Source organism: Brassica napus, chromosome A3, assembly GCF_020379485.1.
Source record: "Brassica napus cultivar Da-Ae chromosome A3, Da-Ae, whole genome shotgun sequence".
Lineage (NCBI taxonomy): Eukaryota > Viridiplantae > Streptophyta > Magnoliopsida > Brassicales > Brassicaceae > Brassica > Brassica napus.
In genome coordinates, this window is record NC_063436.1 from 13,815,321 (window position 1) to 13,830,499 (window position 15,179).

Genomic DNA, 15,179 nt, shown 5'->3' on the forward strand with positions numbered 1-15,179 from the left:
CTGAATTTCTTTCTGGTTCGATCATATATTCATATACGAATAAGCTGAATAGGGAGTTCAACAGAAACTAATGTTACTAATATATGGTCTTGCAGCTTACAAAACAATAAAGAAACATACACTTGGTGGGTAAAACACATAAAGAGAGGACACCCAAAAGTGTTCACAAACTGTTATAAAAGCAGAACGCTGAATAGACAAACTTAGAAAAGGTAAATAAAAAGGACCGTGGGTTTCCATCAGAAGTCAATACCCGAACCTCTTTACCCTTTCTTTTCTCATCATCCTTGAGATAAAGATTTAAACGTTAAAGGTGCGTTCTTGACTTCATCTGGATTATCAAAACATACAGAACTAGAAATAAACCATTAAGGCATAAACGCTATTTTTCTCCTTTCCTTGTTACTTCTGCAGGCAAAAGAAAGAACACAAACCACATTAGTCAAAACATATACTATAGTCTTCTTTCTTGCTTCACAAGAATACTACCCCATCTCGACTGTTTCAAAAGCTAGTTTTACATCTTTCTAAATGTCAACGCAAACGCCAAACACAACAAGTTTGCGTTTACAGTTTAAAAAAAAACTTTTCATTTAAGAAACCACAGAAAATGGGTAAAAATTTCACAAACTTAAATGTTTAAGTCATACCTGGAAGGCTGGAAGAATTATGGTCCTCCTCCACCTCGGTCACAAGCAACGGCTGCTTTAATCCTCTCCACCGTACATTTGATCAGACTGTTAACCGTAGCCACCGAGCCAAGAGAGAGCTTAGCTGTAGGAACAGAATCAACAAGTATCTGAAACGCAACGGTTAACAGTGAACCACAACTCTCAGATGCAGTAGAAGAAGAAACCACTTCTTGATTCCCATTTTCTCCTCCTCCGACCGAACCATCGGGTAATATAGCGAAACCAGATGGGAGCAACGCCACGTAATCAGGATCTCCTCCGCTTAGAACAACGTTCATCGCCACTATATCCACCGGCGCATAGATAACGTACGATCCAGATGCGTCCGTGCAGCTCTCTTGTAGAATCAACATGTTGCTTTGGCTCGAGTTTCCGCTCTGTTACAACCGAAATCATTTTGAGTCCGACATCGAAAAACAAAATCTTGATGTTACAGACAAGAATCTTACGTTGACTCGGAGCAAGGAGACGCAGTTTCCAGGTTCTCGACCATTTGCTATATGAGCCATTTCTTGAACCATTCCTCCATTTGACAGAATATCCCACTGCATGAATAAGTTTCAAACACGCACAAATTATGAACAAATGATTTTTGATATCCTTGGAATTTTTTTTGAAAATAAAGAATTTTTCTTTTAAAACACTAATATAAAACTTGCACATGATTTGAAAATGATAATATATTGTAGTATTACTAATCAAATACTCCATTTTTCCAAAAATAAAATAAATGTTTCTAAGAATTTTTTTACAAAAACAAAAACAAGTTTATGCATTTTGTTAATAGTAATGATAAATTATAAATTTCACAAAATAATTTAATTTATTGAATTATTATTAGTTTAAAGTTACAAAAAATATTAATCACATAAAATAATTGAGCTATAATTAAATTTTCAATTTTTTAATGTGAGAAAAGTTGGAACAATCATCGTTAATTTTAAACAGAGGAAGTATGTGATTTATTAAACCGGTTTTTGACAAAATTTAGTAAACCGGTTTGGAATTCAACCTTGGATGATCACCTGCTCTAGTTGTTCTAATATAAACCGGATTCAGTAAGAAGAATAATTCCATGTCAGACCGACCGGTCCGGTCTGTATTTTATTTACCTCGCTTCTTGAATTTTCGTCGCGGAGGAAGTCGAAAACCCGTTTGGGAGCCACTGGGATCCAGAATGAAGTCGCGGCGCTAAGAACGATCCCCGGAGGTCTTCCCGGATCATCCATGCTCTTTCGGGTCATGACTCGAACATCATCGGATCCAGTTGACGACATTGTGGTCCATGCATGTGCAGTCGACGCGCCAACACCGCTGCAAAAGCTCATAACCATCCTTTCCGCTAGCTTCAACATGCTCTTCCTCCCTTCGGGACTCGTTATCACTGCAATCAGAATTACCACAAAAGAAAAGGACCTATTAGTAAATTCAACAAATATTAACAAAATTACCATAAATTAAAGAACCTATTAGTAAAATTAAGAACTTTTCAGTTCAGCCTCAAACAGATTCATAATCTACCACAAATTAAAGGACCTGAATGAGTAAATTTTAAAACGTCTCATTTCATCCCCAGCATATTCATAATTACCACAAAACTAAAGGACCTAATGAGTAAATTTAATAACTTCTCAGTTCAGCCCTCAACATCTAACAAAATTACCACAAAATTAAAGGACCTAATAACAAAGTTATAAGGCCCTGTGAGTAAATTTCAAAACTTTCAGTTCAGCCCCAAACTTATTCAATTTCCATAAAGTTAAAGGAACTGAATGAGTAAATTTATAAACATTCTAAATCAGCAAGCCACAACATATTCACAATTACCATAAAGTGAAAGGTTCTCATGAGTAAATTTAAAAACTTCTCAATTCAACCCCAACACTTTCAAAACCATTAAAAATAGCCATGTAAAAACGTACCGGAAAGATCACTAGCCGGGATGTTGCTGGCCATCGAACTCGCGAGCCGCTCGCACTGACGTTCGAGTGTAGACACCCAACGTCTCGCTCCAAAAGCTAAACCGGAATGAACCAGCGGTTTATACATAGTGTGAACCGATCTATCATCCACCTCCATATGTTCTACCCATGTAACCTTCAAACAACAAAAACAATCACCCCATAACTTCTCTAAATTTCCAAATTTCACCTTAAACTTCATGAACACTCAATCTAAACCCTTCATATCTTCTGCTTTACCTTAGAATAACCATTAGGCAGTTCTTGAATCAGACAACCAGAAGGCCTTCTTCTAGTTCTTGAAATCGGGTTCGGTCTAAGGCTGTCCAAAGAGACATCAACCACAGCCCAAGAACCGTCGCTATGCTGTTTACAGTATCTCACAAAGTAGTTTTCACGTGTTGGGACTAGCGGCGACGGAACTTGAAACTCAGCTGTCATCTTTAATTACATTCCAGACAGCAAAGCACACAAACCCAACATTAATAACATAACCTACACTCTTTAGTTTAGTTTCTTGAAAAGCAAGTAATCAACTTAGTATACATACCACTTGCAAAGCACCATTGTAGTTCCCAGCAACTCCAGTGGAAAGAACTTCCAGCGTCAAGGCTCTTGACACAATCCCAGAGAAAACACAAGACCATTGATTCTTATTCCCACATAAAAAAACAAGACATAAGTAAAATATTAGTTAACTAGGGCTTAGAAGTTAGTAACTAAAACTTGGAGATCAAGAAAAAATTTAATTTAATTAACTACCACATCCATGAGAATCTCAACGAGATTGATGTGATTCATTATAACAACAGCTGATTCTCTTGATGCCTCTGATCTCAAACCTAATGGCTTTGGTCCGATTCCTCTTGGAAACGTTCTGAAATACTCTTCTTCGTTGAGAATTTCATTAGAATTATCGGTTGAAACCCATAAAGGATCCCCCACTTGAGCCATTCTCACGAGTTCCTCCATAGCTGCAACCGCTAGCTCTATGATCATAGGCTTGTCTGACTCAGAAGGGATTGAGACTGACCTCAAAATGTCACCTGTTCCGTACATTTCCCCTACAAAACCTGCTTGGTTCCCAAAGTTTCCAACTTCAAGATCAAGAGAACGAGAAGGCGCGTTGATTGCTAGTGGAGAAAATGACGATCCAATTGGCTTCCCAACGTATTTTGCAGCAATAGCAGAGATCCTATCAATCTGTAGGCCATGTGATACTAGAATCAGATTAATCCAATTTAAAGTCACATGTGTGTGCGTGTGTCTGCATGTATGTGTATATATTACCTCTTCGCGGAGGCGAGCATTTTCAATCCTGAGATGCTGTTCGTCGAAAGACATTTCTCCAATAGCAGCTGGACCGCCACAGTTAGGGCATGTAGCGTTGCTTAGAGCTTCTTTGTATCTATTGTTCTCTGCTCTGAGCTTGTCATTGTCTGACTTAAGAATCTGGTTATCATGCCTCTCATGTTGTGCCTACATATTTTATACACAAATAAATTGTGAGCAATATAACTTCCTTTAATAGAGCCACACTTGTTGTAAAAATGTTTTTTTTTTTTTTTTTGAGTTGAATAAATTTAGCATCCTTTCAAAAAAAAAAACTTCCTTTAATAGTTCACTGAAATGAAAAATTATTAACTATATATAATTAACTATATACATGAAAATTAACTATATATAATTAATATATATACATGAAAAATGGTTAACTATATAGATATTATACGTAAATGGTTATATACCTTCATTTGCGTGCGTTTGTTTTGGAACCAAAACTTTATTTGAAGAGGCTCTAAACCGAGATCGCGGCTCAACTCTTTACGTTGCTTATCATCTGGATGAGGGCATTCTTTAAAGAAACTGTAAAATCCAAAAAACTCAAAATATTAAACTTTGGAAATGTTTTCATGTCTATGTTATATGAGCTAGAGCTTGAGTGAGTGTTGTTTCTTACGATTCCAGCTCTTGGATTTGACGTTGCGTGTGGCGATGGTAACGCTTCTTTTTGTTGGGACGTTGGTTAGGATCTTGAAGCTCTTCACCGGAAGGATTCTCGGTGGTGACTTCGGTGCCTGACTTGGTCTCGAAATCATCTTCACGGCTTCCGGTGATTCCAAAGTCGTTGTCGGAGGTACTCTTTGTGGTCATGTCGAACATATGATGGCTCTCAAACATGTTTGGATGATACATTGTGATGATGATTTAATTCTGATCACTCAATCAGATACTAATAATCACGTTTTTAAGTTGTGAACGTTGGGTTCCTTCAAATCTTCTAGGCTATGATCATAATTGTTTCTTGATTTGGTTTTCTACTCCAAGTATATCTTCCACTGCATGCTCAAAATTAAAATAGTTAAAGATTGTATTTGAAATGGTCACATATATCTAAATGGAATGAAGAAGATCATTATCGCAATGGAAGAAAATAATGATGTTAAGAAGAAAAAATTTCGAGGTGTTATGAAACTCTAATTAGCTTTAATATATAGTGATCATTTTCACAATTGAACGGTAAACTAACAATAAAATATGGGGTTCCACTTCCACCCTTTTTATTATATATATATATATATATATATATATATATATATATACTACACTTTTTAGATTACAAAAAAATCACTTATATCACATATGTATAGATAAACTATATGAGCCTTATCTTAATAGTAGAAAATTTAGACATAAATAAAAATAAGTATTAATTTAGATAATTATATAAATAGAGCTAGATACAACAAAAACAAGGGAGAAGTTCACGTTTTTTCTTCAAGCTAGATCGAGATGAATGATAATATTCGACGACACTGAGCCACAACCACAACCGCAGTAGACCTATGTGTATCTACTTTTTAATATAACATATTAATAAACTAGCTACAATCATGATAATCTTCTTGATACATTAATTGTATAAAATATGTGATATAAATAAGAGGATACACTTGGATATATATATATACCAAAAATGATATTTTTGAAAAGAAAATTATAGAGAAAATACCATCCTTCTTCATACTTAAGATGAAAGGGATCTATAGTACATATATAAAACAGTGCATATATGTGAGCGTATCTGTCTCCTAGTGTGCGTGCAAATCAACAAAGAAAGAAAACCAATCATGGAAAGTCACAAGACTTCTCAAAAACATTAGATCTACCGGACAGATCTGAAGGTGAAGGAAGATGGGAAAGAGAGCTATGTTCTTTAAGAAACCCTAATTTGGGGTAAGGTCAAAAATGAAAAGAAGAACATACTTATTTCGATCTGATCTTCTGAGTTCTTTGGAAGTTTTTGAAACCCTATAAAGACAGATCTCCTTGTAGTTATTTTTTTCTTTTTCCTTTTGGTTGGTGTTGGTGGAAATTTTGGGTTCGAGTTAAATGAGTTTCTCTCTCAAAAGCTAGTAAGAGAGAGAGAGAGAGAGAGAGAGAGAGAGAGAGAGAGTACAAGTTTCTAATCTCTCAATCAAATTTATTAAAAAATTAAATTGACCTTAGCCTTGGTAAAAGGAACCGTTTTCGGAAAAGATACTAAAACTAATAAGATAGACTAGACTTAATTAATTAAATGTGTAGAAAGATACAGATCTAGGGTTCTATAATTAAATGTAGTAAATAGTCTATAGGGTTAATTTAAGCGTTGACAATAAGTCAATGGACTGTGTTGGTTACACAACCACCAAGTAGATTTCGTCAAACCCCTTTTGAACTTGTAACTCCAAGAAAGTTTTTAGTAAACTCCAAGAAAGTTTTTAGTAACGCTTTCTTAGTTCTTAACGAGATCATAAGTCTTCGCAAAAAGACACTAACGCGTTAAACTAAACTATATTAAAAAAAATCTAAAACATAAACACAGCATTATATAAATCTAGATCTTGAGAAAACAAAATTTAAATTAAAAAGGAATAAAATAAATGGAAGCTCTAATTAGTTATTCTTAATTCTCAGACATGCAATACATACGCAGAGGGATACATGTTGACAAAAAAGAAAGCATAGGGATACATATCTGCGTGCATAAAATATATATACACATATATAGAGAGATCTTACTTCTGGAGGCATAATGAAACCCTAATTCACAATGATCTTTGGTTTGTGCCAGTTTTTCTTGAGGGTAACAAAAGATCCGGGATAGTGGCAAGGAGAAACAAAAGGGAGTTTTTGTTAAGAATCTGGCTAACCGACCAGTCACCAAAAACCCGGGTTTTTCTTGGATAATCTTAAACCGAGGAAGAGGTAACTAGGTACAATGGAAGTTTGTGGAAGAAGGAGAAAGAGAAGAAGAAGACAAGGGAGGAAAAAAGGAAACAGGTGGATTTGCAAGAAGAAAAAGGAGTTATTGCTTGGCGCATAGAGAGGGTGCAATGCATTTATGATTATCTAAAGCTCCATAAATGCTTCTGTGGGAGAAACTTACTCTTACTTGTATATATATAGAGGAGAGTTTCAGTTCATATAAGGTAAAAGACAAATTAAAAAAGTTACTGTTTTTCTTTCACCTCCTGGTTTCCCAATTCTTATACCTATATAGGTAATTAAGAAACCATCAGCTTTGAAAAGTAATTATTTATATTACATATAAATGGGTTTATTTTGCTTCCATACTAAATTACTAATTAATGTGTAAATGCATCTATTACCAACCCATTTTCTAACCTCTGTACCAACAACAACCGATCAGTTAGGTTTACAAATGTTTATTTTTGTCACTACGTGGTTTTATGTTCTCAAAATCTAGATTTTTAGTTTGTAGATTAATTAAGTACTCTATTATAGTATGTGTGTGCGAGCTTATATATATTGAATGAGTATGTGTGTATGTTTAAATTTGTGCATAAATTCATAAATGTTTTTATTGCTCAAATACTAATTGAGATTAATTATATATGATAATAATGTTTTGTATTTACTTAACTAGAATGATACTCTTATAATATCCGTTTGTCAAAAAAAACTAGATACTCTTATATGCATGAACTATTTCCAATATTGGACGATGTACATGACGAGCGTGGGATAACTTCTTTCATTACAAATTCAATACTTCATTGTTAACTAAGTCGTCAATAAGTATCTCAATGTTTTATTGATCATCAATTTGAGTGGTCGTAGTTCTCTATTTAATACTATCTAAAAGGCTAATATTAGATTTTGAGAGCGGTTTCAAAACACGTGATTAATCTTTTTGTTAGTTCATATGAAATGGTTAATCTGTCTGTCTAACTCATTTTGTACTTGATAAATATTTTGTATATTCAATAGCATAACCCAAAAAAGATAGTAAAAATGTTTACTTATTAACTGTAGGTTAAGTTTTAGGAAATTTAACTATATTTTAAATTATAATATTGTATACTCGTTAAGATATTTATGTAATATCGATCTAAAATAATTATTTATATGATTTTAAAATATATTTTGATATTATGAGTTGTAATATTTGTTAAATAACTTATTTAGATATGGAAATTTTTTTAAATTTGAGAATAAAATTGTGTGGTCAACTAAAGGATAATGTCAACACACACACACACACACATATATATATATATATATATATATATATATATATATATATAATATTATAAATATTTTTCCTTGATAAATCAGTATAATTTTGATTTAACTATGATGTTAGATATATCTTTAAGAACGTAATATTAATTTCAAGTTTATTTTTTATCTAATACTGAATATTTTTAGTTGCATTATATGAGTTCTATAGTTTAACAATAGATATATAGAGGATTACCTATGTATTGAAGATAAAACGAGATCAAAACGACATCGTTTTGATAAATTCTTTAAAATTAAAATTAGTTTCTTGGTTTCTAAATTTTACAATATTTTTCAATTTTTAGTAATACTATATAAATTAAATATATATATATATGTGAATATGAATCTCATATATTAACATCAAAACAGAAAAAAATTATTTTATAATATTTATATAGGTTTGAAGATAATAATATAAAATTATTAAGTTACATTTTGTATATATTTATTGTGATGATTGGTTTTACGGTCAAATATGAAAAAAAAATGATTTAGTATCAAATGATGATTTGTTTATGTTTTTATAAATTGAACTAGAATAAAACTAAAAAATTAACTCGGTTGAACTGAAAAATACAAACAAAACCAAACCAAACATAAACCAAATCAAACCAAAACCGGACCGAAGTAAAACGAACCAAACCGAACATATATCAAACCATACTAATTTGGTTCAAGATTTTTTAAACCAAAATAACCCAAACCAAACCGAACCAGTAATTAAACCGAAATGTTCACTTCTATTTGAACGGATGCCTAAGGGTAAATAAGTAAATTAGGAAAATTAAACGCTTGGAGCAATGGAGACATCACCTTCGAATAAATTAGCAAGTGGGAAAGAGTGCTGCTGTTACCGACCAACAAACACATTTATTGCCTCTAAATTTTTTGTTTTTTTCTAATAATTTTCTTCTTATGAATTTTATATAATTATTTCCTTTATTTCAAAAATTTAAATATGCTGAGAAAAGATATTTCAAAATTATGTTACACTGCGTATATTATTTGTCATGTTGAATCTAAGAGAGCAAAGTTTCACAAATATATTTGACTTGATTTTATATTTTAGCACATTTGTAGAAAACATAATTATGAAATTTTATGACAACTTTTGGTATAAATAGCTATATCTAACTGCTCTAATTGTCTCTACCTCATGATATTTGTTTCAATAAACGAGTGGAAACAGCCAAAGTATTGTTTCACTCACCAAAAGAAGTAATAGACGAAGGATCCTTATCAGTTACATTCATTCCTCCACCAAACCGATGAACTAAAATCCCAAAGAGTAACAAGATTTCCAAATACACAACCGAGTTTTCAAAAGCTCCACCCAGAAGCAAAAAAAAAAGAGAGGCAAAACAATGAAGGAAGCAGTAGTTTAAAGAAAACGACTTGCATGGGAAGTTGTTAGAATCGGACTACGTCTTGGAGACAATCAAAGAAATGAGTGAGCTTGATCTTCTCTCTCCCGGCATAGATAGCTTCTGCAGATCCACCGTACTCTCCTTGCGCTGCCATCTCTATTAGCATGTATAGTTTCTTGATTGGCATCTGCAAAGTCAAAGTATAAAGTTTAGAAGTTAGCATGAAACATTAAAATATTGTTCTTCATTCCTGGTTACTAAAACATACGTCATCGAGAGCCTCGGCAGCCGCTTCCACATCATCCTCTGAGAAGACGTTAAGCTGCTTCAGCACCTGAGAAACAAACGCACCAGTTCAAGAATCCAGAAATCGATGGGGACTGGAACTAAGGAGTAGATAGTTACTAAGGACCATTTTTTACCTTCTTTGCGTCCTCTGTTCTCAATGTTGGAACAGAGTAAGTGATAGAGAAGGCCTCACAGATACCAACAGAATCTAAGAAGGTTAGTTGACTTGTTGTCCCAAAGACCAGAAGTTTCTTTCCCTGCCAACAACCAAACCAGAGATGATTTCACTGTAAGTGATGATCAACAGATCAAGCATAAAAATAAAGAATCTGCAAAATGGTGAATGAAGCACCTTAGGAGGAAGTCGTTTGAGAAGAACCATCAACGTCTGAGAAATAATGTTTGAAAAACGAGGGCCGATTGCTACGTACTCCAACAATCTACAATTTTCAGAAATTCATTGTACTGAGCAGGAGGCAATTTATGCAAGGAAACAAATGGCAGATAATAATAACCTTTCAATATCATCAAGGATAATGATGCTCATTGGTGATTTATATGCATCCTCAAATACCTGCCTCGTTCACACCAAGATAGATTCAGCAGTTGATAGAACAAAATTACAGTATATAAGAGTTCTCTACAAAGCACAAACCTTGACAATGTGAGCACATTTTGTGCTCTCATGAAGACCAATCATCGTTTCCGCAGAGACCTACAAAAATAGGGAATCAATATCACACTAAGAGAAAACAATGGTAAGGTTTAATACGCTGTATACTTACAATCTTAACATATGGGAAGTCACTATCGATACCAACTGTTGCAGCTAAAGCAGTTTTCCCACTGCCCAGAAAAGAAAAGTTTTTTAAAATCAGCAAAGGTTTGCAAAACATCAAGCCAGAGAAAAATGTGGGCTATAAACCACGGAAGATACCTTCCACTGGGCCCTTCCAAAAGGCAAGTGACTAGAGGACTTCTAGTACTGACTTTAACTTGCTCAACTAGAAGCATAGCTCTTTTGTATATGTGATTATGTCTATCCCCAGAATCCACCATCCCATTGAGTCTGCATACATGTCAGAATATTCAAAATTAATGCACTGGTAAATCAAAACCCAGAGGTAATGCATACAATACATGCCTGCCAAGTGAATTGGACTGGCCAGATACGAAAGAACAACAAAAAATAAACAGGGGCCAGTTTAGATCAACTCAAACGTCCCATTCCATCTAAGTACAATTTCACATACTAGACTTCTAATACAATTCAGAAATCAATGAAATTATCCTAAAGAGATAGGAAAAAAGCAGTTCCTAGGTAACAAGAAATGCATTTTCAGAACATGACTCACAGGAACGAAGAGATTTAAGTTTGGCTTTGAAACTAGTATGAGCATATCATATGTGCAAAGGCCCACTCCATCAAGACATATCAAAAATCGTCTCGAGTCTAGAACACCACGAACTTAGTATAGAAAATTACCTGCAGCGCTCTAAGTCATCTGTGGAAGCTCCAAAGGCAGGCTGAACTTCATGGATTGCATGGAGAAAATCCTCCATAGTGATCTTGATGTTCTCTTCTTCTACTGGCTTTGTAAGATCATCCATGCTTAATTGTCTGTTTAACGCATATGAAGTAGCACTTTTAACAACACCTTCAAGCTCCGCACCACTGTAATTTTTTGTTCGAGCAGCTGCAAGACAATATTGACATATTTGGTCAGTGCCACAATTATGCTAGTAAGTATCTAGTCAATATACAAGAGAACTTTCTTTTGTTTCTTTTGATTAGAAATATTGGATGAAACATGACTACCAAACATTCCATGAATTGAAAAAGTATAATCTATGAAGCTATACCAAGCTCTTGGAGATTTATATCATGACCAAGGAAAGAATTTTCCTTCATCTTGTTTGTGTGAATCTGAAGAATTTGTAGGCGCCCAGCTTCATCAGGAAGGCTTATCTCAACTTGAACCTCCAATCTTCCAGGCCTATAGTCAAAATAATAAAAATAAAAGGTTTAAAGTAGCATGCACTACTCATTCTAAAAGCTGATCTAAGCAACAAATACGCTTTGGGATGGTATCTTCTCAAATGAACATTAAAGAAAAATAAGTTTTAAAAACTACATCAGAACGTTCCAGTTATGTAACTGAGTATAAAAGAGACAGCATCGATAATTATCACCACAAGGATAGAGATACCTTAAAAGAGCTTCATCAAGCAAATCCTTTCTATTTGTCATTCCAATAAGCAAAACATTGTTCAAGGCCTCCACACCATCTATCTGGAAAAAGAAGTGTCAGACACATCCGTATACACGAAATAAACAGATTAGTTTGATCTTTGACTGACCTTTGTCAAAAGCTGGTTCACAATACTATCATGGACACCTGTGCCATCTCTGGTTGAGCCTCTTGACTGAAAATTACGAAGCATGCAATTTTATTATTTAAACTCTTACAACCAGCGGATCCCATGAAAATAATAAGTTTCCAAATCAATGGGCTGGTCGTCAAAATTAAATGCATATAACTTCAAGTTAGCAAAAATTCTCTTCTATAAAGTAAAAGCCGTGTGTACCTTACAGATAGCATCAATTTCATCAAAAATGATGACATGTAACTCACTAGCATCACCTGAGAATGTAAAATAAGAGTGTCCAATTAGCATATGCGTAAGAAAAACAAAACACAAAAACACAGCTCAGGAAAACAGTTCCTTACCAAGGGTCCTCTGGTCTTGCTCAGCATCAGCAAATAAGTCTCTTACATTTTTTTCCGTCTCACCAACAAATTTGCTCAGCACTTCAGGACCATTAACGATCTATTATGCCAGAAAAGAGCGACATAAGCATTAAACATGTCAATTTTTGGAACATTTCAAAAGCGTCAACCGTCAATCTAATCAGGATAGCAAAAATCTTCACGAAACGATGAAACACTTCAGGCGTATATATGCATATGAAATCCTGGATAAAAACTGATTAAGAGATACGATTAAGGACGACAAGCCTATCAGTTATCATAACTTTTCTGGAGGGAATATCTAGAACGACAGACATTACCTTTGGATCTTTTCCGTTCAACATCTTTCCAATTTGCCGCGCCATAAGTGTTTTGCCAGTACCAGGAGGTCCAAACAGAAGCATCCCTTTAACATGCTTAATTCCCAGTCTGCAAGATCAATAACATAAACTTAGAAGAAAAATATATATATATAATACAGTCTAACATTTGCTTGAAGAATGAATGAAAGAACCTGCTTGTGACATGAGGAGGAAATACACGAGAAGCAAAGGCTCTTCTAAATATGTCAGCAAACTCCGCACCCAGACCTCCTATGCCTAGAGACTCGAGGTTAAATTCCTTATGTTTAAATATATTGCTGCTAGCAGCTTCCCGTTGGTTAACAATCTGCATAAGAATGCACAAGTCCCAATATGATTATACAATATTATGTTTACTGTTTAAAATGTAAGATTGACTCATCAACTGATAGAAATTCGAGTAACCGATCAATAACACATAGATTTACGGAATTCATCAAAATCAGACCTTTATGCCACTTGCGTTTGATGCTTCAAACACAATATATGTATCTTGAGAAAGCATCCCTCTTTCGATGCCATTCTGACCCTCTACATCGGCTCGATTGACCGTAAGAATGTAATTAGTTCCATGATACTCAAATGTTGCTTTCTGGCCAACAGTCAGGACCTGCAGCAGTGTGCATTGTTTCAATAAATCAGAGCTAATTTGATTTTGTGAATAAAAAATGCCAAATAAACATATAAATGATACCACGTAGTCTAGAAACACATGGGAAAATAACCTTAAGCACAGGATTTTCAGAATAGTCACTAAAAACTACAGTTGAGCAGGATTTGCAGACGACATCCGTGTAAACATTCAATACCAGCTGATTTATTTTATATAGACCTTAGATGTTTAGGTATCTATCGTTTCTCTCATTTTTCTATTAGACACATGGTTATGAATAAATTACAAGAATAGTGTATCTTATGAGACCAATAAATGCAACAAGAACAGATACTACAGAAGAAGAGGAAGAAGGATCTCTCTCTACCTGGTTAATGTATTTCCGCTTAAGTTGGGTCGAAAGGAGAGCAGCATCAACCTGTGAAAACAAAACAAAACAAAAATTGCACACGGAAGTAAAATTCAATAACAGCCTGCAAAGGTACCAAGAAACAAACACATGATAGACATCAACAACAAACCTGCTCGCTTTTAGTCCCTTTCTTAACAAACTCTAACTCAAGAGTCAGCATAGCCAGCTCAAAATTTTCAGGAGGAACAAATCTGCAAAAAACAAGACAGAATTTTTTTTTCAGAAAACAAAAGGTCCTGACGACGGTAGAAGGTAATGGTAACGAAAATGACCTGCTAACAGAGACCATGTCACCAGTGGAGACTCTAGCGTGCCTCCGTTGAATAGCATTGAGAGCAATGCTTCCATCACGGATGCTTCCATGCCCAGTGATCACCAGTTAAGTTCACAATTAAAAACACAATCTCAAATAGAATAACACAAGGAACAAAGTTGAGTAATTTAACATTTTAAACACCTAAGCATAGCCATCCACATTATTAAAAAAAAACAAATTTAAATTTAAACTGTTCACTAAATTATCTATAGTTTCCAAATTGAATCACCAGCCTTAGTAGATATAAGAAGGCTCAATCAACTCGTGAAATCGCATTTCGCATTGCAATGTAACGAATGAATCGTGAACGGTTTTAAGTAGAAAGGATATCAGAGGGAGAGGATGAAGGAGTCGGCGACGTTGGCGAGGAAGAGATCGGAGCCGGGAACGGAGAACTGACGGAGATCGGAGGAGGAGCAGTAAGCGAGGTTAGTGAAGGCGAGATCCGCCGATGGAGTGTTGGTCACCGTCATCGTCATCACTTGCGATCCGTAACCACCCGCCATGATGATGGTTTGATTTCGATCTCAACTGTCTTTTTTTTATTTTTTTTGTATCCTTAGCGAGGAAGAAGAATAGAAGAGTCGACGATTTTGAATATTCATTTCGTCTCGAGACGATTTAATCAGATCACACTTATGTGCGTGCTTACTTCCTCATGTCTACTAATAATTTTTTTCCTACTTATTTAGTGTCTTTTTTTTTTTTTGATCGTCGACCCATCTAAACTAGATCAAGTGGAGAATAGACGAACCGATTTTCCGAATAGCATCTATATGATCTATATGGAAAAAAACATAGCCTCTCGTTCTTGTTTCTTTCTTGTTTCTTTTGCTAGCGC

At 34.6% G+C, this 15,179-nt stretch overlaps 2 protein-coding genes across 4 annotated transcripts; both read right to left on the minus strand.

Annotated features, from left to right (window-relative positions):
• Window positions 1-49: 49 nt before the first annotated feature.
• Window positions 50-7,053, minus strand: LOC106438747 (homeobox-leucine zipper protein PROTODERMAL FACTOR 2). 3 transcript variants are annotated; one of them, XM_022716172.2, is made up of 12 exons: window positions 6,719-7,053; window positions 4,614-4,992; window positions 4,402-4,519; window positions 3,944-4,132; window positions 3,416-3,856; window positions 3,204-3,305; window positions 2,894-3,094; window positions 2,615-2,789; window positions 1,805-2,076; window positions 1,142-1,237; window positions 651-1,069; window positions 50-408 (listed from the first exon to the last, which is right to left on the minus strand). In XM_022716172.2, exons 2-11 carry the CDS (start codon window positions 4,847-4,849, stop codon window positions 668-670), a joined length of 2,232 nt encoding a protein of 743 aa, XP_022571893.2. In that variant the 5' UTR covers window positions 4,850-4,992; window positions 6,719-7,053; the 3' UTR covers window positions 50-408; window positions 651-667. The 3 variants fall into 3 exon arrangements, with proteins under 3 accessions (XP_022571893.2, XP_022571894.2, XP_022571895.2); XM_022716173.2 differs by lacking the exon at window positions 6,719-7,053 and adding an exon at window positions 5,921-6,584; XM_022716174.2 differs by lacking the exon at window positions 6,719-7,053 and adding an exon at window positions 5,824-5,839.
• A 2,358-nt stretch (window positions 7,054-9,411) lies between these two features.
• On the minus strand, window positions 9,412-14,971 carry LOC106438745 (vesicle-fusing ATPase). The gene is made up of 21 exons (XM_013880007.3): window positions 14,669-14,971; window positions 14,295-14,390; window positions 14,132-14,213; window positions 13,978-14,028; window positions 13,446-13,607; window positions 13,150-13,304; window positions 12,956-13,064; window positions 12,615-12,714; window positions 12,472-12,527; window positions 12,244-12,309; window positions 12,093-12,175; window positions 11,746-11,879; window positions 11,369-11,579; window positions 10,820-10,951; window positions 10,668-10,728; window positions 10,538-10,597; window positions 10,398-10,456; window positions 10,235-10,322; window positions 10,017-10,139; window positions 9,863-9,928; window positions 9,412-9,781 (listed from the first exon to the last, which is right to left on the minus strand). Exons 1-21 carry the CDS (start codon window positions 14,842-14,844, stop codon window positions 9,638-9,640), a joined length of 2,214 nt encoding a protein of 737 aa, XP_013735461.2. The 5' UTR covers window positions 14,845-14,971; the 3' UTR covers window positions 9,412-9,637.
• Between the last annotated feature and the right edge of the window lie 208 nt (window positions 14,972-15,179).